Source organism: Trachemys scripta, chromosome 3 (assembly GCF_013100865.1).
Source record: "Trachemys scripta elegans isolate TJP31775 chromosome 3, CAS_Tse_1.0, whole genome shotgun sequence".
NCBI lineage: Eukaryota > Metazoa > Chordata > Testudines > Emydidae > Trachemys > Trachemys scripta.
Genome location: NC_048300.1, coordinates 166,122,522 through 166,150,171, shown reverse-complemented (window position 1 = coordinate 166,150,171; position 27,650 = coordinate 166,122,522). Strand labels below are relative to the sequence as shown.

General features: G+C 41.7%; 1 protein-coding gene across 4 annotated transcripts; it reads left to right on the top strand.

Annotated features, from left to right (window-relative positions):
* Window positions 1-970: 970 nt before the first annotated feature.
* On the top strand, window positions 971-20,234 carry ALKAL2 (ALK and LTK ligand 2). 4 transcript variants are annotated; one of them, XM_034766409.1, is made up of 6 exons: window positions 971-1,114; window positions 2,598-2,927; window positions 5,475-5,528; window positions 5,650-5,730; window positions 8,202-8,267; window positions 19,655-20,234. In XM_034766409.1, exons 2-5 carry the CDS (start codon window positions 2,669-2,671, stop codon window positions 8,264-8,266), a joined length of 459 nt encoding a protein of 152 aa, XP_034622300.1. In that variant the 5' UTR covers window positions 971-1,114; window positions 2,598-2,668; the 3' UTR covers window position 8,267; window positions 19,655-20,234. The 4 variants fall into 4 exon arrangements, with proteins under 4 accessions (XP_034622300.1, XP_034622299.1, XP_034622298.1 ...); XM_034766408.1 differs by having other exon boundaries at window positions 992-1,150; XM_034766407.1 differs by lacking the exon at window positions 971-1,114 and adding an exon at window positions 1,204-1,337.
* Window positions 20,235-27,650: the final 7,416 nt, after the last annotated feature.

The following is a 27,650-nucleotide window of genomic DNA, read 5'->3' as shown; positions in this document are numbered from 1 at the left end:
AAAGGAAGGCTCGGAGGAATGGCTTCTGGAGGAAGGGCTCGGATTAATTGCAGCCCCTGATGTTGATCTCTTTCCGTTTCTTTCACCTTACCTTCCAAGTCACTTCGCAGCGGGACACCCCTCTATAGAACGCTCCCTGGAGCTTAATTACATTCGCTGCCACTAGGTGTCTCTGTTGTCAGCGCCTGCCTCGGGGATGGCACCGTGTTCACTGCTTGCCTGACTCCCGAGTGTAGCGGAAGAAAGGGAGAGGGCGAGGGGAGCGTCTGGCTTTCCAGCTCCAAGCTTCACTTACCGATCGATGTACACAGGCACTGGGGGCGTCCCCTCCCCTGCATGGAGAATATCCCACCGCTCGATCCAACTTTCTATTTGTCTTTTCGCTGCTGCGAGGGTGAGGTTTAGTCACACAATAAAAGCAAACAGAAAAGTTCATCTGGATCATGTTTCAGCATCACCCCTACCCCCCTGTTAGTGTGTTTCAGAGGGAGGGTGGATGAGTGTTAATTTGGCAGGATCCAGGCTTAGGGGGAGGGTTTTGCTGGGTGTCTCAGGGGGGAGGCACCGGGAAAGCTCTCTGCCCCGCGGCACTCCCCGCCATGGAGGGACCGGCCCCGCTCGGGACAGAGCCCGCGTGGATCGCGGCGCCTCTCTCCGGGAGGAGGGAGGGGGGGCGGATTTCCAGTCATGGCTCCTAGCGCTGGAGAATTACCCTTTACAAGAATAACGGAAGGAGGCAGATGCCGGCTCCTTCCCACCGCCACATAACCGCAGGCTTCCCGACTGAGGTGCAGCCCAGCTCCGCCCCTCTCCCCCCAGACAGACAGACGGACAGAGGGACAGAAAGTTCCTGGCAACCACGCAGCTTCCCCCGCGCCCCTGGCAAGTGACAGCCAAGGCGCGGGATCTGAGGGGGGCCAGCGGACGGGGCGCGGCGGGCGGGCGATGCCTAGTTCAGAGGCGCCTCCGCGCCTTCCCCGTTAAAGGCAGAGCACAGCCCCGCTCGGGACCGGCTCCTTACGTCGGCGCGAGCTGAGGAGCAAGCGAGCCTGCACTGGGGCGGGGGGGCGCTGGGTTGCCAAGTGGACTTTTGTTGCTTTCCTCCCACTTGCGAGTGAGTCGATCACATCTGTCGGAGCCGCCGCCTAGTGTATGTCCCGTAGCCTATATAAGCTGCGGCGCCGGCCGCCATGGAGTAGCTTGTGGATGCAGCCTGTGCACCGGGACGGGACGGGACGGGAGGGGGGACAACAGGGAAACTCCGGGACCGCGGGCTGCTCCTCCGCGGGGGAGTGAGTGAGGGCAGCACCTGGCCGGCGCTGGGGAAGAAGAGACAGGTAACGGCGGTGCCGGGCTGGCGGGGCCAAGCGCTTCCCGCGAAGTTCAGACCCGGAGAGCCGGGCGTGCCAGGGATCAGCCGCGGGGCTGCTGCCGGCGGGGGAGGCAAGGCAGGTGCGAGGCAAGGAGGAAGCTGGCTCCTCCCCCCGGCCGGGGGGGGTGGGGGGCGGGGGGGGGGGGGGACGAGCGCCGCTGGGCTCCCACGTGCCTTCCCTGCCAGAGGCTCGGGACAGACTCGTGCACGGGACCCTGCGGTTAAACTGCCCCTGGTGCAGGAGCTTCTCGACTTCCCTAGGGCAGGAGGGACGGATTGCGCTGGGTCCCCAGGCTCCGCCAAGCCCGGCAGAGCAGCAAGCACAGCCCTCCGGTGGGGCTGGTGGCCGCTCGTTCGCAGCCTCTGGGGAGCAGGCTGCCTCTCGGCAGTGCCTCCCCAGCGCCGTGCTGGTACCGCAGTGTAGTGGGAAGCAGTGACTGCGCATGCCGGGGGGTTAAACCTTGGAATGGCTGGGCAATAAACGCTCTGTTTGGCTCTAGAAGTCAGAGCGCGTGTTAAGGTGCAAGTTTTCGAAAAGTTTCCGCAGTGGGCTCTTCCCGGCCACTCGCTGGGCAGACAGGCGCCTCTGTTTACGCAATCGTCCGCCGTCGGCCCCTCGTGGGCTGGGATTTACTCTGCTGTGTTTCAGCACTCAGGGACTGTCCTATGCCGCCGCGCTGGAGATAAGAAGGGGGGCGGGAGAGGAAGGGCCATGGGAGTCCTAGGAGTGCGCTCCTCCATGCAGCAGCCGCGCGCTCTCCACCGGTGTAGGCTACGGTGACGTTTAAGAATGCCCGTCCTCTGGATCGGTGCAAGGAACGCGAGTCCCCCTGGGCTGCGCACTTCGGCGTCAGCACTGGCTGGACTGTAAAACGTGAAGGCAGCATGAAGTACTTTGACTCATGTAGCTTTCGGGCGGCTGAGCGGCTCTCTAGTCGGCACTGCAGGCGAGAATAAAGTTGCTGCTGTCAGGAGGGCAAGTAAAAGGCAGATTGTGCCATCTCCTCAACTGGTGCAAATCCTCTGACTTCACCTGAGCTCTGCCAATTTACACCAGTTGGGAATCTGGTCCATTTTAAAATCTAAGGAGGTAGTGGGAGGAAGGGAGGAAACAAGGCACCCTGATTACATAATGTGCAAAGTAGCCTCTTTGCTCTTCCCCTGTAGTATTTCTGATTTCACCCCCGTGACTCTCCCTTCCCCCACCCCCATTTTTCTCTTTCAGTGAAATAGGAGTCCCCCCAAAGTGGATCATTTCTTTTCTTCTGCTCATTCACCCTCCAGTTCAGACTTGCAATGAGCGGACTGAAGTCTCCTGTGCTGCTGGGGCTGGTGCTCTTAATGCTGTCAGCAGGTTATTGTAAAGAGAGAACTGACTCCATAGACCTAAAAGACAGGCAAAGCCTCTTCAATCTCATCATGGAGATTATTCAGGAACTGAAAAGGCACCACATGGAAAAGGACAACGAGGTGCAATACTTCTCCAACCACGACTATACTTTAGACCGAAGAGAAGTAGCTGATTATGGAGAGTACCAGGACGAGCAGAGAGCTGGTAAGTCTGCTCCTTTCCTTTCCGGGCAACTGCTCTCCTTGAAGGGGAAATCAGGCATGACTATACTAGTTCTTATAGGAAGTGCTAACCCCTCAGGAGATCTGCAGACTTGCTTCAAAAATACAGAGGATTCCTACACAAGAAACTGGCTTTGAAAATCATAGAGTAGAATTCATTCTCACTTCAGTTTAATGCATTAAGTTCAAAGCCAGATCTGCATGAGCTTTGGCTTTATACACTCTATATTTATAAAGAACAACAGTTAGATGGACTGGGGTAAAAAAATCAGGGATGAAAAGGCCTGCTTACCCTAGGTCATCTAGTCCAAGGGCCTGGAGTCTTGTGGATTATACAGTCTTAAACATCCCTGGACTTGACCTTGCCATCCCCCTGGGGAGACTATTCCACAACCTAACAGATTTCACACCTGGAAGTTTTTCCTGCTAGGCAGCCCCATTCCCCTTTTTGATAACCTTATTCATCCTTTAGCTTTTTGGTGCTTGCACCTTTCAAATATTTGTCAATTTCATCATTTGTCCCTCACTACCAGAGTCAACCCATGCACATTTTAATTCTTTCCTTCTAAATGAGTCCCTACATCATTCTAATAATTTGAGTTGCTTTTCTCCTAGCTCTCTCCAGTCAATATTGTTTCTGGCAATAAGGTTTTTCAGAATGGTATGTAATATCCCAGATGCAGTCACATTAGACTGATGTAGAGAAGGGATGGTTATACTGTATGCCAGTTTCATAATGTCCTGCTTCTATGCATGCAGCTCAAAATTGAATTGGTCTTTCTTGCTTCCCTATTGCACTGTAAATTCATGTCTAGTTTGCTGTTCACCATCCCTCCTAAACAGAATTACTGCCTCTCAATTTTCCCCTTCCCTTGAGTATCTAGGTTTGGGATTATTTTTCACTTGATATGTCAGTTTACACTTTCCCAAGCTGGATCTCATTTTGTTATTTTCTACCCATCTCTGTTGCTCTCTCTAGACCCCAGTGTATCTTTTCTTTGTACTCAATGGTGTTCACAACTGCTCCTAATTTGGTGTCATGACTGTCATTAAAATGTGATTTTAGTCTCTTAGCTAGATCATTAGTGAAGATATTAAATAAAACAACCTAACAGTTCCCCATAAACTAAGTACAATAAGAACAAGCTTAATGGGCCAGAGTAACCAACTACTCTGGCAACTGTAGCAAAGCAAAGCAGCTGTAAACCCAGTTTAACAAGGAGGTTAAGCAGAGTTTATGACTGTCCTGCATAAGCAAATCAGTTTAAAGCATCTGGTGTGTACTAGTGAATATGGCTCAATGAGAAAACCACTTCAGAAACAGACTAGCTGGTACCAGTGTCATTGACTCCTGAAAGGGATGTTTTATTATTATTGTTGTTATAATGGAATTTATTCCCAGCAAAGCTGCTGCCACTGAAAAGAAACTATTGCTTAGAGCCCTCCTTTATTTCAGTCTTAGCATCACTTTCCCAGCGCGTCTGTCCCATGGGAAACTTCTGAGAGAAGCATGTAAGCTTTTAATGCTCGTCATGACACAATTAGGTCAAATATGATATGGTCAATTTTACTCAGACTGACTAAAGTTAGAAGTAAATGAAGTATGACTTTTGAGAAATGTCTAAGCTCACCAGTGAATCAGAGCTGGGTGGAAATGGTCTCTGCTTTAAATGTGATAATAGGTGCCAAGGGAATGAAAAGGCTATTTAGGCATTTATGGTCAAATAAATAAAGTACAGTATCATATGCAATCAACACTAAGCTGTCGGCATAGTGTTAGTAACTGAAAGCAATCAAAGATAACTGTAAATCAACAGGACACAAACAAGAGTTGATGCTAACATGGATTTCAGTAAACCAGTTTCATTTTGGCATCTGCTGAACACAAAATGCAGAGAAGCAAACCACAAGAGTGGGGAAAAGTAATTTGTTTTTATATTCCTGTGAATTTTATTTAATGCTAGAGATAAAACAAGGACTATTTCTAGATTTCCTGTAAATATAACAATTAAATCTCATGTTCACAATAGCTATTTTAGATAGTGCTTGTCAACACTTGCCTGTGTGACAAAACAGTGCAGATGGTTGTAGGAGAATGTTGCATAGACAACCACAGAGCAGCCCAGAGACCATTCCCTGGTGTGTCTTTGAACCTTTACCACTGGTAGAGTCTGCACAGTTTCTAAACACTAGTGACCTTAAAGTGATACATCTAGATAAGTGGTAGCCAAAATGTGGCCCACAGAGCCTTACAATGTGACTCATGATTACTCTCATTTTTAATGTGATTGTGGGGCTGCTGGACACTATCGGTCCCAGCATTGCAATGCTCCACATTCTTTTTAGCAGTCTTTCTATATGAAAGATAAAGGCAGCTACAACTTGTTCCACTTTATGACTCTCAATCTCCTAGTAAATAGTTATTTTGAGTCTCAGCTGAGCAAAATTTTGACACCTCTTGTGGTAGCCCTACCATCCTTGACAAACACATTTGCAGTGGAGTATAATAAATACTTTTTTCCCCCAACAGAAATAGTTCCTAGAGATTTGAGGATGAAAGACAAGTTTTTAAAGCATTTAACAGGTAAATTTAAATTTTGCATTGTATCCATTATTTCATACACATACCACCTAAGCCCTATTCCCCTTCTGCTAAGCCTTTTGTGCTGTATTGACTCATGACTTGCTCTTTTTCTGTATTTCAGGTCCTCTCTATTTTAGTCCAAAATGCAGTAAACACTTTCATCGGCTTTATCACAATACAAGAGACTGCACCATCCCAGCTTGTAAGTGCCATAAACCAAAGCTAACTTTTTAAAAACAGAAAGCTATTGATTGGGGTGGCTACAGGAGATAATAGTGGTAATACTGTACAACTGTACAGTGCCTTTCAATTAAAGGGTTCAGAGTGCTTTATAGATATTAATAGATCTTCACCTCCTGCCTGTCAGGTAAGTATTATCATTCTCATTTTAGAGAGAAGGAAATTGAGGCACAGAATTTCCAGTGGATATACTGTGTAAAATGATTGTTAAAACTGCTTTCTAGGATTCCAGGTTTATTGTTGCTTCACGTCTCCAAATCAAGTGCACTCAATTTACCAGAAAAAAATTAATTGCTAGTGCTGCAAACTTAATCTGGGATCTGAAAGCCAAGTGGGGCTACTTCCTTTTCATGCATCATCACTTATAACACATACTCTACAGACAAATTATGGCATGTTACATTTTGGCAACTTCATGGTCTTCCAATTATGTCCTCAGTGGCACCTTTGAAACCCTCTTTTCTTCAGCAGGTTAGAAAGGTGTATTGTACTGGAAGTTAATAAACAAATCAACTGATGGATAGGAATGAACAAATGTCTCAGCTGTGTTGACAGTGCAGTGCGAAAAGGACTACAGATGAGCAGGAATTATTTTTTTGTCACAGCAGATTCTGAATACAAACCGGGAGCAGACCTGTTGTGTAATAAGCAGCTATTTTTCCAAAGCCTTTTTCAGAAGAGAGGCACACTTTAATGTATATGTCCATGGTCACCTAGTGGGTCAGTTGAGGAGCTGGAAATAGAACCAAGACTTCCTGACTCAAAGTTCCATGCTTTAGGAAGGTTTTTTTCCCCCTTTTGTAACGATCTGTACATTTTAATATTACATATATTAAGAAGTGTGAGCCTTCTTCCCATTTAAAATATGGATAATCTAGTAGTATATTTGAAAGAAGATGATGGTCTCCACCTAATTTCTAGTGGACCAGATCACAAAAATCAACATCATATTCAGCACTAATTGGAACATTCAGCAGTGAAGCCAAGGACCAAATGGGCTTAAAGACTGAATTAGCTCTTTTCCCACAGATGCTTCATATTGGTGGGAAATAGTGGAGAGTTGGCACTGGTGGTGTTTGTACTCAACCTGTCTTATGAGTAGAGGGCTCTAGGGCTGACAATCTGGCACCTTTCACAAGCACAAGACTTACTTAAACATTAGTGAAATTATAACCAACAGTATAATGGATAATCAACCACAGATGTCACTTTATCAATATGTCTTTCAGAGAACTTCTCATGGAATCTTGAAATATGTACGCTGCTTTTATTCTCAGTGTATAATAGCCTTAGCTTGGTTTAGGTGGTAATGTGAGTACTGTACCGCTTTTATAATTCTGATTTCTGGTTACAGCTACCTACTATTATAAAGACAAATGAGACACGAAAATAAAGCACCTGTGGTTTGCTGCCTCAGAGAGGGAAAAGACCTATCCCACTGCCAGTACAAGAGTATTTCCTCCAGTACATTTTCTAGTGCTTTTTGCGGTTTGGTAGTAGGATAAATTTTTAAGGTCAGGTTTTATATATCAAGAACTACTGACACTTGAACTGTAACCCAGGCTGCTAGCTGTAGAACTGCAGGAGGTCTTTAACTGAGCATGTGAGCAATCTTTGAATAATTCCTTTTCCATTTGCACTGCACACAGATTGCACTGTACACAAAACAGATCACTTGACTGAACGTTGTAGGTATGAAACATTTTCAACCATGACTGCTTCAGTTTTACTCACTACACCACCACCACTCATTATCTGTGTAACAAGACTATGCAAAGATCTAAAGAATATAGTGCAGGGAACCATCCTATCCTGCCAGAGGAAACATAAGATGTAACTAGTCTTTTTTTTAATTCTATGAACTCAAAGATATTTAGACCCCTAACTTCATTTCAATAAGAGTTAGATACCTTTGAAGATCTGAGCCTCCAAGACACTAGTGCTCTGTTCTTCAATTGTTCTAGGACAATTAGTTGGAGGTCTGCACTATTATTTATCTTGGTATTATTAGTTCACAGAGAGCTGCATTTCAATGATGGGACAGTGCCACTTCAGACACCTAATTTGCACAATCAGATGCCATGATTGCAGCTTCAGATCCAACACTTGTGCACACCATAGTTAGATGTATAACTAGCCATATATTCATACACACAGACTGTCTGCATGCACAATTGTGATGTTTGTGTACAGAACCAAAGAATTTGCAAAGAAAATGCACAGAAATTAGGCACCTAATATTTGAATGGTAATTCTTATGTATATGGGGCCAATGTCTGGCCTGTTATAACCCAAGTCTTTAAATCAAAGTACTGATTAAAGTTAATTATGATAGTTTGCACAGCACCTCTATCAATTTTATTTTTTGAAACCAAAATCTGTGACTTTAGCAGTGTCATTAAGTTATTGTATTTATGATCTTTTTCATGGCAGACTATAAAAGATGTGCCAGGCTTCTTACTCGGTTGGCAGTAAGTCCCATGTGCATGGAAGGATAAGGTAAGCTTTTTGATAGAGGTAATAACATTCTACTGCATAGCAAAGCTGTGGATTTTGCATTGTGGACATAAAAAATTCATGAGTGTAAAAAACAATCTTCCTTTGGCTAAGGTATTCCCTTTTCAGAGCACTTGACATAACTATCTTAATCTGGGAAAATACTGGCCATAAATAAAGGGTACCCCCTACTGGAAGGCATTATAAAGACCCATAGACATCAGCTGTGAATTATTCATAGCAGTATGCAGTTAGCAGATAGTGAATTTGCTTTTATAGAACAAAACACAGCAGCCATAGCTGATTTTTTCAAGTTGACTCAGTGTACAATTGTGTTTATTGGCACTGGCTGCCCTTTAACATCCACAGGTTTAAATTTATTGGGTACATTTTAATATGGATTAATATATACATAACTATACATATGTAAGTTTTTAAAACATAGATGTCATTGGTATTTCTAGAATAATTGTTGTCATGTACCCCCAATTTGTATGTTACTCAGATTTCTTTGGATTTCCATTATGTTCAACTTCTGCTCCAAGGGATTATTTTTCCTTGATGCACCTGCTTAACTCTTTTTAGAGAGAATGGGAATTTCAGTGCACACAAAAGGAAGAATGTCCTCCCAAAATATCTATAACTCTAGGAGTTGACTTCTTGCACACTAGTCCATGTCCTGTCCCCCGTCAGCTGAGACAAAAATACAGTTGAATGTGATTTATTTATATGAGAATTTTTAATAAATTCTATATTTTAGTTTTCCCTGGATATTTAAGTAATATATAAAGTCACTAAATGAAGGTTGCAGGTCAGAATTATGACTTCAAATGAAGCCCAAGTCTTTTCTCATGTTTCTTGTCTCTTTCACTTTCTTCCCTATTTTTCTGTTCATACAAGACATAGCTTTACAAGTAGACCAAACCAGCCACAAATTAGATCTGTAGATTCCTGAGGTCCTGTACCTGTAGAAGTGCTCCCTTTTCTGAAAACTTTATTTACCCTTAGTAATGCAGTTATGGAGGCAACTCCACGATCCAGATCTTGCCTGGTTAAGGGTGAAATCACAGAACCTATTGCATATGGCACTTAGACTTGTGAGACTGATGTTGGGTATGTGAGGTAAATTCCTTGTTCTAGGTAAGGGAACTCTGCAGTTCTAAGGTAGTGATTTGTGCAATTCAGGGAGCAAGTTAGCACCTATCATCCAAACATTCTACTGCAAAACAGATGGAATGGTACTGCTACAAATACCTGCCAGTAAGCATAGATGGGGGAAGCACATCCTAAAATGCATTGTTTCTTTTCCCCTTTTCCTGAAAGTCTCTCTGCATCAACTCCTCCCATTGGCATTTTATGAGTTTTCTGGGTGAGAAAGGACAAGGGGCAGCTTCTTTCAGGGGCACCTGTCCACTCTGAAACTTGGAGAGTTTCTATTAGAAAATTCATAATGGCAGGGGCTCATACTCTCCTGAGAATGGACCATAAGGCACAACCGCTGCTGGGTTGTCACTGATCACTCAAAAATTACGCTGCTATTTGCTTTAGTGGGAAGAAGGACTGAGTGTCATCACAGGTGTCTCAAGATTCATAGATTTCACTACCAAACTTGGAAGATCTATAGAGGACCTTTCTTCTTGTCACTTCACAAACTCTTCCCCATAGAGAATGCATTGAAACTGCTGCACAGTTCAACTTTTCCATGTAAGATATCTCCTCCTGTGGAAAAGCATGGTGGGGCTGTCATCATGTCCCATCACCTCCACAGAAGGAGTTCTGAGGAAAATAGTTCTCTTGCTCCTTTACACAAGTCAGTCAAACCCATCTCTGTGCAGGCTCTGGATAATTTCTGCTGGACCCAGCCTTCTGGATGCTTTTAAGAGATATTCAAAATTTTGCAACATAATCCCAGTTTAGTACATATAGGTACCAAACTGTAAAACCCATATCATATACTTAATAAGATAATTAAGCTTATAATCAATCTCAAATGAATAAACAACTTATATACAAAATAACAAAGTAAACACTTCTTGCTTTTGCTGTCATCTTAGTAGCTACTAGTAAATCAAGAGTTAAGACAAACATTGAACATCAGGAACAAAGTTTTGCTTTGTTCTACCACTCTAAAGCAGTTACTTATGTAGAATTATTCCAGATTTACATGAGTCTAAAAGAGAGCGGAATTTGGTTCTAAATTCATAGTAGTTATAATGATGATTGATCTTCGGAATATTTTGCCACATTGAGACGTTTCATGTATGCTCAATTTTCCCTCACAATTTATAGTCTAAACTCTTCCCCCCCACCACTTATTTTATATTGCACCCTAAATTGAAGACAAAATTCATCAATGCATTCTTAATAAAAATGCACAGTGATACATGGCTGCCTTTCCTCATTCATTATTGCCATGCTAACTTAAGTAGTGGTGTATAGGCAGTGATCACATATTTGGAAACTAATAAACCATACACTTTGAGGGCCCTTTCTAGCAAAGCACTTAAGCACGTGCTTAACTTTCAACTCATGCTCAATGCTTTCCTGAAGTAGGGCCAGAGGATAAGAGGAGAACTTTGACATCTACAATATATTTTTCTTCAATTTTAAAAAGAGGCTCTGTTATTCTCAGTGGTGGGGAGCAGTTGTCTGCATGCACTCACATCCCTCTATGGATAATGAATACACTTTTTTATTCCACAAGTTTAATATGACCGCATTGTTCTGTTCTTAGTTATCTTTAAATCATGCTTTTGGGCACCTCTACCTACTGGGAGATAGAAACAAACTATCCATGTGGGCTGGTTATTCCATAAGTGCAGGGCTTCTTGCATCTTCCTCTGAAGCATCCGATACTGGCATCTGTCAGAGACAGGACACTGCTAGAACCACCACTGGTCTGATTCAGCATGAAAATACCCATGGTCCAAACTAATTAAATGACATTATTTTCAATTTCCATGTCTGGAGTATTTTGTTGATACAAGTCAAAGCAGTAAGAGCTAGGAATTATTATATTATTATCTGGTGCTTTTCATTAGTAGATCTCAAAGTGCTTTACAAAGATATCCCTATTTTTGTTATTTTCTGTCTTGCTCAGTAGTTCCAACTTTTATTTCACTCACTCCTTCCCGGCAGCAGGCTATGGATGTATTAATGTTAGTGACCGTTTGACAAACTGGCAGTTAGCTTTTTGCCTATTTTTGCTTTGGAGATGCATAGACATATGTCCATGTTTTGAGATTATTATGGAAAAAGGTTAGATTTGTTTTGGATTTCTGCTCACAACATGCTTGGGATTATCACAACTTCAAGGTAGGCAAGAGGCTTCAGATTCCAAGAGGGAGATAAAATGAGTAAACACAAAGACAGCATTTAAACAATTGTCTCAGTGACAATACATAACATTATGTACAATTTCTGCATAATACAGTCTTGAACAAAGGTGGATATTCACTAGCAAGCCCAGCACAAGTTAGGCTGTGCACTCTCAGGTTTCAACAAAAGATTCTTAACATCCCTCTCTGCCAGCAGATACACGGAACTACAGAAATGAATCTCGAGCAGTAGGAGCTCATTTACAGTTGCCAAAAAGGTTTAACCACATCCTCAACGAGAACATATTCTCCTTTGTTCCTTGCTCAGCCGTTTGTCTTAGACACTTGGCCCACGGCTGTATGTCCTTCCTTGTGAATCTTGGAGACTGTTGCCAAGATTTTCAAAAGTGACTAGTGATTTTGGGTGCCCAAACTGAGGCACCCTAAAAAGGCCCAATTATCAGAAAGTGTACGTCATCCATTCTCTGAAAATTAGGTCCCTTTAAGGTTTCAGGTGAAGAATCTTAAAATTGTGGCACCCCAAACACTTTTGAAAATCTTGGCTAGTGTCTGATTGCTATTCATTATGAAGCAGAATAGCATGACGTTAAGTGTTATCAATAGGCTTAATTTTTGGCTGGATTTCTAGCTCTTCATTATGCACAACTCCTTTGTGCCTGTGAGTTTCCCATCCAGCTCCAGAGCTTGCATGTTGCTTGAGAGGTGCACATGCAGCCATGTGCACATGCAGTCAGGGATTTCCACACACACAAACATGATCCTACTTTGGGGGTGAAAAATGCGATTCCCTGGGGCAGAGCCACACAGCAGAGAGAGAGGCCTGTGAAATATTTTCTATACAGCTTGCTTTTTCTACTTGACTGTAGTAAAACCATAACATGCATATCATATTAGCCATCTCCCTTTTAGAGCATAATGAATTTTTTTTAATACTGTATGAACTTCACAATGCAATGAGCCATGAATATTACACCCTTCTGTAATTTATTTTAATGGCTTAGCTGTTATAACTATTATCTTCATAAGCAAAGATAATTAACAATTATCTATTACAAAAATGGAGAATAAGCTTATAGTCATTCTTTATCTACAACTTTATTTTTTTCCATCCAGCCACTTGATACGACTCAAGATTTCTTTAAATGGCAGTTGTAAAGAAATAAAAATGCTTGAAATGTACAACATAGCAAGAGTAGTAATGCAATTGATACACATCTTTAAATTAGAAAAATCAAAAGTCCCAACTCTTAGTGAATCCAGGAGTAGTAAATTAAGGTGAAAAAATAACTTTAATACTGTGTATCAAGGAATTATCATGATCAGCCAGTGAAATAGTTACTGTACCTCACTAGAAAAACTATCAGTTTTCAAAGAAAGATCAGATCATTTTATAGCAGGAAAAACACTACTTCCTACTTAAAGATGCAGGTTCAATACACTGTAGGGCAAGAATAGACCTTAAATCATATGGTATATAGACATCATAGGATGGTATACAGTCTTCTACATAGCAGTATCTTAAAAGTGGGTGATGAGAGAAGTATTCTTTTGATGCACAGCTCAAGGAGTGTAAAATAAACATTGTTATTAAAAGTTATCTAATGTGTTAACATTTGGTTATCTTCATGAAAGTTACCAATTCTGAGCTGTTAGAAATGCAACAATACTTGAGACTTTTAAATGCACAAATTGGAAAACTGAAATACTATAGCAACTGACCCTATTCAATGCTTGTATATAATGTTTTTAGTTATTATTTTGCAAAATTTCTAAATCAGAGTAGTACTGGGGTTCTTACAAAAACGTATTAGAAAATACTTTCAGCTGATGAGAGCACAGCCTTCCCCCCACATAGCCTCCTTCAAAGTCTCAGACTGAATGGAGTTAAATGTCAGTCATGTCCACCCACACAAGCCCTGTTTTGCATAAACTTCAGTGTAAGACTGTTTCACAGCCATGGGCCCTCTACCAAGATACCTCTGACACCCATTTCTGCAAGGTGTACCCTGATCTGTCATATACAGTATCATGGACACAGCCACCAAACTGGGCTGTTTGGAAACAACTGCTGAGGTAACAGGTCCCAGATTATTTAGACTTTGTAGGTGAGCACCAGAGCCTTGAACTGGACACTCAACTAGCTAGGCAATACATGGTTAACACCATGTATAACATTACCGCTTTGTTACCTCCAAGATGTGAACCACTGTGGTTAGATCCTCAAAGTAGTTTCCTAGGCACACACCGGTAGAAAAATAGGATTTTTGACCACTGTTGCAGTCGGACTCCTACAGTGGCATAGGATTCTACAAACTGTGCAAGCAGCTCTCAGGCTGATTGGACTGGGGCCTTCTAATGTCCACAATCCTATTTTACCTGTCAGAGCTCATCACTGAACCAGGTTCTGTGTAGTCAGTCATGCTGGATGGATAGTGGGATGCTATGGCAGCATAACTTTAATTTTTTTTATTTTTGTGCTTCTTAAATCTTAACCATCATGTTGAATCTAGTGTCTTGTAATATAAAAGGAAATAAAATAGGATGAAATGAAAGTGGTAGTGCCAACATGCCTATTTGATTTTGCAGTCAAATGTAGGGTTACCATATTTTAATTTTAAAAAAGGAGGACACTCCACGGGGACCCAGCCCCGCCCCAACTCCGCCCCTTCCCCACCCCTAGCCCCGCCCCAAATCCACCCCTTCTCCAAAGTCCCCTCCCCAACTCTGCCCCCTCCCCGAACGCTCCGCCCCCTGCTCCTCGTGAATCAAATGTTCGCGGGAAGCCTGAAACAGGGAGGTAGCAGGTAAGCTGGGGCTGGGGGGCCCAGTCCGGACGAGTGGCTCCTTCCAGCGGCCGGCTGGCCCAAGCCAAGAGGCTCTGGCCCCGGCGTCTCCCGCCTGGCTCAGCTTGGGCCCTGGGCCGCCGGCCCCGGCCAAGCACCGCCGGCCCCCGGCCGAGCACCCCCGGCCCCGCACTGCCAGTCGAGCACCGCCGGGCCCTCCCTCCCTATTTTCCCAGACATGTCCGGCTTTTTGGGATTTCCTCCCGGACAAGGATTTGAGGCCCAAAAAGCCAGACATGTCCGGGAAAATCTGGACGTATGGTAACCCTAGTCAAATGGCATTCAGGGTCTCCAGCAGAATGACAGACTGAGCTCTGGTCTACCTTACAAATTTATGTTGGTATAACTGTCACTCGGGTGTGGAAAATCCACACCCCTGAGTGACAGTTATTCCGACTGAACTCTCGGTGTAGACAGCGCTATATCAGCAGGAGGGCTTCCCCAGTCGACATAGCTACTGCCTCTCAAAAGAGGTGAAGTACCTAAATCAATGGGAGAAACACTCTCATCAGTGGAAAAAGCATTTTCACTGAGCACTGTAAGTGTACAGAAGTTGTAAGTGTTCTCTTAGCTGAGTCCTAGTCTATAGCAAAGTTGAGGTATTTAGTTGCTTGCAGAAGACTAGTTCAAAATTTCAAAGATGTGGGAATTTTGTAGCATTATGACATAAGGTAAAGGTAACTACTAGCCAATCTTTGGTCCCTTAAGTGGGTTTCTGAAAAGGTAGGGGAAACAGGAATGAAAGCGTGATGTGCCTCAGCATAGAGCATCTGAAATCCTTTAGGTCCAATAAGATATCCAGAAAAACACACATGTAAGTCTAAAAACCCCACTCTACACCTATCAGTTTCAAGGAAGCTGCACCTATTATCCCCTCCTGCTGTCCATTAAAGGCACCCACTTAAAGGTTTCCGGCTCCTAGCAGTCATGTCTCTTGGGCAGAGAGATGTGTCTCACTCTTTCCTGACCAGGAGTTCTTTAAAGCTGCAGTTCCCTTCCTAAACTATGATATCCCCAGGAAGCCAGACTGCTTAAAAGGCTAGCATCTGTGCTTTGCTTTCTCTCCAGAGGCTATGCCCAGCATATTGCCCGCAATTATAACTTACCACACAGCTCTTTCTAAGCAAGCACACTTAAGGTGAAAGCACTACAGAGAAAACATAAAAAAACAAACAAACCAACCACCCACCAAAAACCCAACATGCATGCTAAAAAGTTTACCAGAGGTCACCCCCACTCAAACCTCAGGCTCTGGTAGATGTCAGTCCTTCAAAACCCACAACCTGGTTCTCCCTGTTGTTACAAGTTCGTAACTGCCTCAGATTCAGAACCTGAACCCAGGGTGGGCAGTTCAGCCGTTTCTTTATACTGTTAAGACCTTTGATCTCCAGTCTCCAGAAACAGGTAATCAGCAGACAATGACCCACTCCTCAGGGTGTAGCTTCAAAAAAATGATAGGTTTTTGCATAACCAGAGATGAGGAATTTGCACTAACCTTGCTTTAGGTATTCTCCAGGAAATCCACTTTACATTTATCCCATAGTTCATTTTTGTCTGGCACATTTTCAGTATAGTTCTTTGAAATCCCAGGCCACACATCACACTTTTCCCCTTAGAGAGCTTACATGCAATCCCAGCCTATAAGAATACATTTGCATTTAATACAATGGACCCCAACATACCTAAACTTAATTCAATAAGGTCTCCCAAGGATATGGCATATCTGTCACAACGCACACTTAAATTAGTAAGAGTGTGCTATACACTATTTCCTATTTTTCAAACTTAGCAAAGCACAAATTCCTGATTAGCAATTTATATGCCAAATTAAACATTTTAAATTCCACTGTCCGAGTTCTCACTGCAAAAGCCCTCCATTTTATTAAAGAAAGTTTTTTCATGCTTAGAAAAAAAAATTTAACCTCACCTCTCTCCCCCCTAAAATAATCACTTTGGGGTTTAGAAGCAGCATGCGTTTTCAGCTAAAAAATATTTATTGAATATGAGTCACTGAAAATAAATTAATGAAAAAGCCACATTCAATTACAGCAGTCAGTTTCTTCTGTAATTAAGGGTCTTCTACATACAAAGTGAAAGTAAAGTAACTAAATTGGGTTTTATTAATTATTTGTATTGTGGTAGTATAACCCACACAACTTCTGGGTGTGGTGTTCTGTCCCAACTAGTGGCACCGAGACCACTTAGAGAGAGAGCTAAAATGAGTCTGCTCTACAGCATTAGCTAACAGCCAGTTGGCTTTTAGCTCATGCACTAAGCTCCATGCCCTAAGGTCCCCGGTTCGATCCTACCCACCAACGACCGTGGTCTGTCGCACCTAAAAATCCCAATCAAGGACCAAAACTCCTTTGTGTACAAATGCTGAACAAGACAGCCCCTGCTGGAAAAAGTTTACAATCCTGCTATTTTGATGCAAAGTTAATTTTTTACCGACTTGAGTTTAACATCAAAATAGGATAGTCAACTGAAAATAAGTGTGTCAACACAGACTTGCACCAATATAATGAAAAGATGTGAATTAAAACTAATGTAGTTATTTTGGTCCTGGTTTGTGTGTAGACAAGCCTTAAAATATTAGACCCTTAAAATTAGACATAAAAATGACTTAAGAGAACATGGACAAATGTAAAGGAATTTAACATCTTCTCATTTTGTAATATCCATTAAAATATCCACTAAAATGCATAGTGTTGCTTTGCCTGCATAGCTGCATCATGGAGATAATGCTAAACTTCACAGTGACAGTATTTTTAATCTTTACAATGCTATGCATAATTACAACTTTAAATCTGATGGTGAATGAATACTGCTCATAGATAAATGTGTTTCGATAAGCTTCCATATCTCAACTACTTTTGACTTGGTAATACCTACTTTATTCAGCCAACACGATTCAGTATGATTCAATACCAGTCATTATTTCCCTGGAGCTGTTCAGAGAAGGGCTAATACTAACATTCTGTGAAATTTGCTGAAAAAGCCACAGATTTCCAGCAAATAAAAGTCCCACTGTTACAATTCCTACTTGAGTTGTCCCACTGTAGTCAGACTATACTGGTAAGACTGGGTTTCAAAACACAATACTAAATTTTTTGCTGTCATCTCTCTAGATCTTTCCTTTGAACGGAGTGAAAAAACTCCTAATCATAAGAACGTAAGAGCTGCCACACTAGCCCAGTGATCCATCTTGACCAGTATCCTATCTCTGACAGTGGCCCATACTAGAGCTTCAGGGGGAGTGTAACAGAACAGGGCAATTAGGGAGTGATCCACCTCTGTATTCCACTCCTGGCTTTTGGTAGGCAGAGGTTTTGGGTCACTCTGAACATGGGGTTATCTCCTCGTATGGAAGCTGTTCCATACCCTTGATCATCTCTGTTGCCCTTCTGTATCTTTTCCAATTCTAATACACCTTTTTTTGAAACAAGATGACCAGAAATGCACTCATTCAAGGTGTGGGCATACAATGGATTTATATAGTGACATTAGGATATTTTCTATGCCTTTCCCAATAGTTCCGTTAACCTTTTTGACTGCCGCTGAGCATTGAGCATTCAGAGAACTATCCACCTTGACTCCAAAATCTCTTTCTTGGCTGGAAAGAGCTAATTTAGAACCTATCACTGTATATGTACAGTTGGGAATATTTTTTCCACTGTGCACTACTTTGCATTTATCAACATTGAATTTCAATCAATGAATGCCATTTTGTTGCTCAGTCACACAATTTTGTGAGATCCCTCTAACTTCTCGCCATCTGCTTTGGACTTAACAATCTTGAATATTTTGTATAGTCTGCAAACTTTGCTATTTCATGGTTCATCCCTTTTCCAGATCATTAATGGATATGATGAACAGCACAGGCCGCACTACAGAACTCTGGGGGACCCTGCTGTTCACCTCTCTCTTTTGTGAAAACTGACCATTTATTTCTACCCTTTCGTATTTTTCAATCAGTTACTGATCCATGTGAGGAGCTTCCCTCTTATCCCATGGCTACTTTAAAAGCCTGAAAGATCTTGGCAAACGCTTTCAGAAACTCCAAGCACACTATAAACTAGATCATGCTTATCCACATGCTTGTTGATTCCCTCAAATAATTCTAATAGATTGGTGAGGCATCACTTTCTTTTACAAAAGCTGTGATGACTCTTCCGCAACAAATCATATTCATCTGTGTCTGATAATTCTGTTCTTTACTATAGTTTATACTAGTTTGCTACTGGCTTGTCATTTCCAGAATCTCCTCTGGTGCCCAGCATTACATTAGCCACCATCCAGTCATCTGGCACAAAGGCTGATATCAGTAATAGGTTACATACTTGGTACTAGTTCTGCAATTTCATATTTGAGTTCCTTCAGAACTCTTGGGTGAATACCATCTGGTCCTGGTGACTTACTGTTTAGTTGATCAATTTGTTCTAAATCCTTTCCTGCTGCCACAATTTGGGACGGTACTTCAGATTTGTTACGCACACCAGAGCTATTCTTTTTGGGTATCTCCCCCTACATTCGCTGCAGTGAAGATTGATGCAAAGAGTTAATTTAGCTTCTCTGCAATGGCCTTGTATTGAGTGCTCCTTTACCATCTCTGGTGACTAGTGGTCCCACTGCCTGATTGGCAGGCTTCCTGCTTCTGCTGTACTTAAATAATTTTACTGTTAGTTTTTGCCTCAGTGGGAGCATGTCTGGGCTCCTCAATCCTGATCTTGCCATTGGATCTATGTGGGCATACCTTATGCCAAAACTATATTGGTAATGAGATTTTAAGACTACAAAAATGACAATGTTAATAGCATTGTTGATATGTACTCAGATTTTGACTTCACTACTGCATTTAGAAACGGATTTGTTCTAAAAAACTAAGCTTAAAGTATTACATATTTAAAATAGTGGAATTTTGTAATTTTCAAAACCTGTTTTCCAGCCATAGAGCAAAGAGATAGGAATAGCACAAAGGAGGATGCTTTTCCAAAACACTAATCTGTTAGGTTTCTTTAGTGAGTAGTGCAATATGAACAGAACAGGAAATCAGAAATGCACTACCAGATTTTCCAGAGACAGTTGTTACAAAAATATTTATTTACTAACTCTATTCAATCTGCCAAATGCATTTTAAACAGCTGAATTAAAATATGAAAATGATAAAGGCAACTAATTGTTATTATTATTATTATTTTAAATACAACAGATACTACCATACAGAAAAGAAACACCAAGAAAAAGGAGAAGTGCCTTGGAAACCAACAGGGAAATAGAACTTAATACCTTTATAACATATTCCATTGTGAACAAGAGGATTTATTTTTGCAGATTGACAGACTATTTCCCATAATTCTTTTAACGTGTTTTGTATGTTTTCAACAGTTTGCAGATCTACATCCTTTACAGTAGTAAAACTGCCAATAGTACTTCCTGCTCCATACTTAAAAGTACACTCCACATTTGATGTGTAGTGCTGCCAAAAATTACATGAACATGTACCCTTCACCAAGAAATTAATGTTCTGTTGCTGAATTCTGAGACTTGGAGGGATGTTTATATACCCTGAACTCTTAATCTGCTCCACAGCAGTGGTTTTCACTTGATATTCTTCAGGATTATGCAATTAAAAGAGAGTTTGGATAAAACAAACATTTAAAAATTTCAGTGTTGGAGGGGTCACATTGTACCCTTGGAGTGCAAATTACATGACAAATACAAAACACAATTCCAAGTGAACAAGTTTTCTCAAGACAAAAGAGTGTGAATTTTGTGCGTACACACACACACACACACACACACACACACACACACACACACAATCTGCCCACTGGTTTTCTGTTCAATGTGTAAACATTCCAACTAATGTGCAATATGTAAATACTGTAAATAACAAACATGAGTAATAAAGTGTTTGATATATTACATGATCTTCAATGTGTATTCTTTAAATGTCCCTTTAGAACAATGGTTTTCACAAACGAATTGATTTCACGTGATTACTCATGATGTTTCAGAGCAAAATAATCTGTAAATTATATTAAAATCCAATGCAAAATTGTATTAGGAAAGTACTGGTGAAAAGGCTAAACGAAGACTGCATCAGGAGGTCTCACTATGCATTTCACTTTTCTTTAAAATCACCATCCCAACCCATTTGGTGTATGTGTCATTTTATTTGTGACCAAAAAACCCAAACCAAAAACCACACACTATGGAGCATTTCTAATAAATGCATTCCAGACACACAAAAGTTTTGACACTTAAGCTTTCTTTCAAAGAACCATCTATTTTACACAAGTCCTTTAAATCATATTAGACTGGATGGTATAAAGTATTTGAGTATGATGCAAGTAACTGGGGCTAGGATTTTCATAGTTTTATAGAGTTTAAGGCCAGAAAGGACCTTTAGATCATCTTGTCTGACCTCCTGCATACCTCACACTATTAAATTCCATCCAAATACCATATGTTGAGCAACAAATTCAATTAAACCAAAGCATTTTAGTCCTCAGGAGACTAAACTAATGTGTGCCACAGGCAGTGAATAAGAGAGACCAAGGTGCCACCAAAGCCATGACAGAGAACTGATTAGATGAGATATGCTCAGATGACCCTAAAGGCAAATCACACCCCAGGCTGCAAAGGACAATGAAAAGCCTTCAAGGTTCCTGCCAAACTGACTTTGGGGAAATTCCTGTGATCCAAGCCTTGTGATCAGTTACACGCTAGCTAGCTGAAGAAGACACACTAGCCAGTCATCTAAGACAGAGAATTTTGTACCAAATCCGAGCGCCAGTCCACCCTAACTAGTAACCTGTATCTAGCTGTGTCAGATCTCTGATGCTTAAGAGGAAGATGACCCCCTTACCCATGATAACTTATTTTGGGGGGAAATTCCTTCCTGACCCCCTGCAGATGACCAATTGAAGCCCTGCTGCATGAGATTAGATTATAATCATTATCAAATACAGAGCAACAGTGTTATGAGCAAGTTGAAGACAATGTAAGCAAGCCTGTTCCCCACAAGGTCTATGAAGGAAGGAGATTAACAACAAGGAGATTCATGGACTCACAGATTCCAAGGCCAGATGGCATCACCATGACTAGCTAGCCTGACACCCTCAACCTGTAGAACTTCTCCCAGAAACTGACTTCAAACATACCTTTTAGAAAAATATCTAATCTTTCTTCAAGGCTCCAAATAACAGTGAATCTACCACCTCCACTGACACTTCCCACTTAAATTTATGTTCCCAGTCAGTTATGCTTACAACTGTTTTAAACTTTTGAAAACTGACCCTTTGAAGAGCCAAATATACACATTATTGGTTGGTGCCCCCACAAAGCACATGTAACCAGATCATGATCACTGATACCATGAAAAGTGCTAATTTTTAAGTCAGCAATGAGTATGTATGCTGGCTAGCATATTATATGTCATATTAATAACATGTATTGTCCACATCACATGTACATGTATTAGTATGTGTATGTATTAAGCACAAATATTGTAACAGTAATATAGTATAAACTGGCCTATATCATAATCCTATTCACTTATGATAGGTATCTCATAACTCTTTGCATTTGCCAAAGAAAGCATATATATAAGCAGACAGGAAACTTGTCAAAAATCAAGACCCATTCATTTTATGTCTTAATACAAACTAGGGAAGTACCTTCATGGACCAGTACCTGGAATGCTAATCCAAAACAAAGATAGGAAGGAATAGAACAATAGGTTAGGGAATTGGGACAAAATTACAGGTTGGATTTTAGCGATGTGTAAAGAGATGTGTAAATTGTGAAATCATCATATAAATAATACCAACTGAAATGTATAACTTTGGGAGCACATCTTATGCCTAACGTGAATGTAACATCCCTGCACAAGAGGGCTTCCCAGAGACAGGCATCACATTGAACCTTTTCCCTGTAGTATATTATTATTGGCTTATAGCAACAAAGCTGACTGACCTTGGCTATTTGGTCTCTTGAGTATATTTTATAACAAACCAAAGTGTGGTCAAGCAATTGACTATGCAATTTACCAACAATCTGTAATTAACAATTTGTCCACCAGAATGAGGTCCAATATTGAGTTATCCTTTGTTGGGTGCAGGACTTTGTGTTAAAGAATCTTCATCTATCATTTATAGGAACTCCAAGGAAGTTTTGTTGTTGGCCACATAAGATGCCAAGTAATTATCCCCCAGTATTCTCTAGTAAAAGAATTAAAGGTGCCCATATCCCATCAAAATTCCAATTGGATTTGAGCACCTAACTTCCTCAGGCTTCTTTTAGTAAGAGAAATCCATATTATGTGATTTATGTCAGTCTCTCTCAATCTTTCCAGACTACTGTACCCCTTTCAGGAGTCTGATTTGACTTGCGTACCCTCAAGTTTCACCTCACTTAAAAACTACTTGCTTACCAAATCAGATATAAAAATACAAACGTGTCACAGAAGACTATTACTGAAAAATTGCTTACCTTCTCATTTTTACCATATATTTATAAAATAAATAAATTGGAATATAAATATTGTACTTAAATTTCAGTGTATAGTATATAAAGCAGTATAAGCAAGTCATTGTCCGTATGAAATTTTAGTTTGTACTGAATTTGCTAGTGTTTTTTATGTAGCTATAGGCAAATATCAAGATGAGTTGATGTACCCCCTGGAAGACCTCTGCATACCCCCAGGGGTACACATACCTCTGGTTGATAATCACTGATTTATGTGACCTCATGAGGCATTAACATGTCAACTGTCATCAACGGTTCTTAATACATTTGTAACAAAAAGTTCAGAGGGGGAAATAATGGGCTCCTAAACAACTCATTTAGAGACAGATCCGCAAAGGGACCCACGTCTCTGTTTTAGGAGCTACTGCGAGCCACAAAAACTTTGCTTGGCTGCTGCCTAACCCTGTAGGTGTGAAAACTTGCTCAGATCCTAAAGTTTTGCTGTAAAAGTTATCTAGGTGCCTAAGTTTCTGCTTCTGGGCATGCTGCTTCACTCTAGGCCTCCAAACACCTGTCTCATTGCTAAGCCCCAGAATGATCCATAAACCTGGGGAGCATCTATCTTGCTTGCAGGATCTGACCCGGTAGGCGTTCTTAGAGGCTGCTTAACGGCACACAAAATGGGGGAGGGAAGAGGACCTCACTTATAACCTTTAGCCCAATGGTTACGTACTCACTCAGAATGTGAGAGACCCCCGTTCAATTCTTCAATTGCTTTCCCTGATGAGAAGTGATGTGAAAAGAGGGTCCCTACCTGTATGATGAGTTCCCTAGCCACTGGAAGTGATACTCTGGTTTGGGTCTCAATCTCTCTTGTTGAAGCTGTTCCACTTTAATTAAATAATTAAAATATTAATTGGGCGAGAATCACTCTACAGTGCAGTGGCTGGGCACTCAGAGAGGTTGCTTGACTAGATCTAAATATATCCTTCCATCTACTTAAGGAGATCAGCTGCAAAAAAAAAAAAAAAAAAAAAAAGAAGAGGTAGAGGAAATTCTGTATTTGTCCATTTGGCATAATATTTTCCTAAAAGTAGAGAAAATTTAGACCTGTAACAGTCATCTTTATGGATTATTAGTGCATCTTCTTCTGTCAGTTGCTCATCTTGCACATGTATGTTTGTATAATGCCATTGTGCAACTGTCTCCTGAAGTCTAGCCATTCTCTATTCTTTCATCTTCGGAAAACAAGCCTTCTTTTTAAATGCAATGTTACTCTCATGGGGTCCAGTTTAGGCAAGCTTAAGCATATTGAGCACTCTTCCTAAAAAGGGATGCACTCCTGAATTGGGGCCAGGATATTTTGTCCTGCCACTTCCAATTTTATACATAGTTAAAGGTAGAGTCCCATTTACAAAAATATAAAACTGACCAGACCTGAAAGGAAAATATGATTGAAAATGTAATACAAAATGAAAACTTCATAGAAACTGATGGGGTGGAGTAGGCCCAGAGGCCTCTGCTGGAGGTCTCAAGGTCCTGCCTTACTCCCCTCAGGAAAAGGGCAGTGGAAAAGATCCTCTAAGCTGCATAGAGAGGCTGCGTGGAATACAGCGAACCAGGAAAGAGGTTGCAGGAAGCAGCCAATCAAAGCCCAGTAGGCTAGGATAAAAAGAGTTAGAGAGCCAAAGTGTGTTCAGTCAGCTGGCAGGGACTGGGAGAGTAAGAGGTGCTCCTGGCTGGCTAGAGAAGCTGAAAGGCTGGACAGAGCAGATGCTGGCAGGGGCTAGGGAGAAAGGAAGATGTTCTTGGCTAGCTGCTGGGACGCATAGACGACAAGGGCTGTAGGGAAGTGGCCAAGGGAAATACAGTTAGAGGGACATGATTGCTATTTAGATGGTTCCTGGCTTGGGGCCTGGAGTAGTGGGTAGGCCCAGGTCTTTCCTCCCAAACAGCCACTGGAGAAGTGGCTACATCAGTGGTTCTCAAACTGGGGGTTGGGACCCCTGAGGGGGTCGCAAGGTTGCTACACGGCGGGGTCGCAAGCTGTCTGCCTCCACTCCAAACCCTGCTTTGCCTCCAGCATTTATAATGGTGTTAAATATATTAAAAAGTATTTTTAATTTATAAGGGGGGGCTAACACTCAGAGGCTTGCTGTGTGAAAGGGGTCACCAATTCCAAAGTTTAAGAATCACTGGGCTACGCCTTGAGAAAAGGGAGTTGAGACAGACCCAGGAAAGGCACTGTATGTGGAACTATTCCCCCCCCCCCCCCGCAAAGGTACTGAACCAAGCCTGACCCAGCCGGAGAGCTGGGGTCAGAGGACTAAAGGACAGGCGAAGAGTCTCCAGGGAGAAAGCCCAGGGGCCATTGCTCTATCACAAGTAAACTGGCCAGCTAGGGTACTGAGATAGTCCCTGTCGGTCAGACTGAAGAATGAGTCCCAGGAGGGCTACAGGAAGACGTACCAACTCGGGGGAGGGGAGGGTGTACTGCGATAGGCCCCGTTGGACTAATTAAGAGCCTGAGCCCAGGGATAGCTGCAGGTTGACGCCAGTGAAAAGGGTACCGTGATGGACCCTATTGGACTGTTAGAAGACTGAGCCCAGAGAGGGCTGCAAGACATTTTGGACTCTGTACCCCAAAAGGGGTTGGTTTGTTTTGCATACTGTCTGTGTGTGTGACTCGGCTGGAGGGCTAAGTCACCAAAGACCTGCCTGACGAGTGCAGCAGCAGACAGGAGGCATCATGAGCATAGAAGCTGAGAAAAATCGCAGGCCCTCGCACACTCAGCTACATAGACAAATGCATTTTAATTGCTCTATTACAGCATTAATAATATAGGACCAACTAAAGTAAGTCACCTTGTACTGGACTGGTATTAAACTACTGGACATACAAATTTTCCTGAAGAACCTGAATTTTACAGAAACACATGGTTACAAATTCATGCACATAGATGTTATGTAACACACATAAAAGTAACTGTTTTACCCTTTAATTTTTTCATATGAGCTTGGAACAGAAGTTTGTGTTGAACACTGGCTAGGGCGATGGTCAAACATGCCCACATAGGGTAAGTTTTTACAATGTATTGAACTTAACCCCACTCTACTATGGTGAGGCCTGGTGTCAGTTTAAAACTGAGCTTTCAAATGTATACTTCTGATGTGCCACCTACTTTCCTCTGAACAGTGTTCAGTGACATTGGCTATTAACAGAGACAGGGATTACGAGAGATTTCATTTTCAGCTACAGTTTTGACTTTAATAGGTTAATATTGCTAGATCAAGATATGAATCTCAATTACATTTTTATATTGTATTGCTTTATCTTGAAAAGCTCTGCCTGGCTGAACTTTGAAACAATATCAAGATTAACTGTAAACTGTCAGGCGCATCGCTCTAACAAAAAATACTATGTGGAGGGGATGGAGTCTGGCAGCTTATCTTCAGTCAGGGGAGTCTCATTTTCTGAGGGTGCCAAAGCTCTACTTCACAAATTAAGATGTGGGCCCTGACCCAAAAAACATGCCACCCGATTTCAACAATTGAGACATAACAAAAGGTGGGAAGTGGGAAGGGCAGAGGAAGAAAACAAGGAGTCTGGTGGCATCTTAAAGACTAACAGATTTATTTGGGCATAAGCTTTCGTGAGTAAAAACCTCACTTCTTCAGATGCATAGAGTGAAAGTTACAGATACAGGCATTATATACTGACACATGGAGAGAAGGGAGTTACTTTGCAAGTGGAGAACCAGTGTGGATAGGGCCAATTCAATCAAGGATGTAGTCCACTCCCAATAATAGATGAGGAGGAGTCAATTCCAGGAGAGGAAGAAAGGTGAACATTGAAAACTTGTGGCAACTCAGAAAGGGATGTATCGTTAGTGAAGGATTTAAAAAAAATTAGTATTTATTTTAACACTTTTCATCCCCTTTGATTTTCCATAGGCCAGTCAGCAGAAATGAGTTTTTAGGAGGCACTTGAACAAATCAAGGAGTGAATGAATCTGGGTGAAGTGTACCAGGGCACTCCAAGCATTAAAGAAGATCCCGAGCCCTTTGAAAGTGGAATATGAAAGGCGGAGCAAGCCTGGCATTGTGGGGATCCAAAAAGACCAGGAAGAGATTGCAACAGTTGAAACAGGAGATTAGAACATGGATTGGTGATCTGGTTTTTGATTAAGAAACCGAGGGGAGATATTTGAAAAGTTGCAGAGAACAAAAATCCCCTCAATTCTTACTTGACAGCAGGCAACTATTTATCTAAGGAAAAGAGAGGCTCAGATGTCAGGAAAGTACAAGGAAATGGTCAACGTTCCCATTAGTTCATGTATTGGGGAGTTAACTCCAGCTTTAGGACTGCAGAAGTTCGCAAATGCTACCCAGCTTTTATACACTCCCAACTCTACGGACTTGTGCTGGACAGGATGTCTGCAGAGTCTGATGATGATGATGGGTTAAGTATCCACAGACTTGTCTGTAGCAAAGTCAGCATCATAGCTTTGCCTGAAATAAACAGTCCTGAAGGATGCAGCTATTTTTGTTGAGAAATACAGCATTCATCAGTTAATGCTCAATATATGCACATCTGTGTCAAAACATTAAAGCTACTGCTTCTCAAATCCCTTTTTAAGAATACTTAAATGGGATATATGTACAAGAATGTAAGTTTATATTACACACAAAAAAAAGCAAAACATTAATTTTATAGTACTTAGACACTGAAA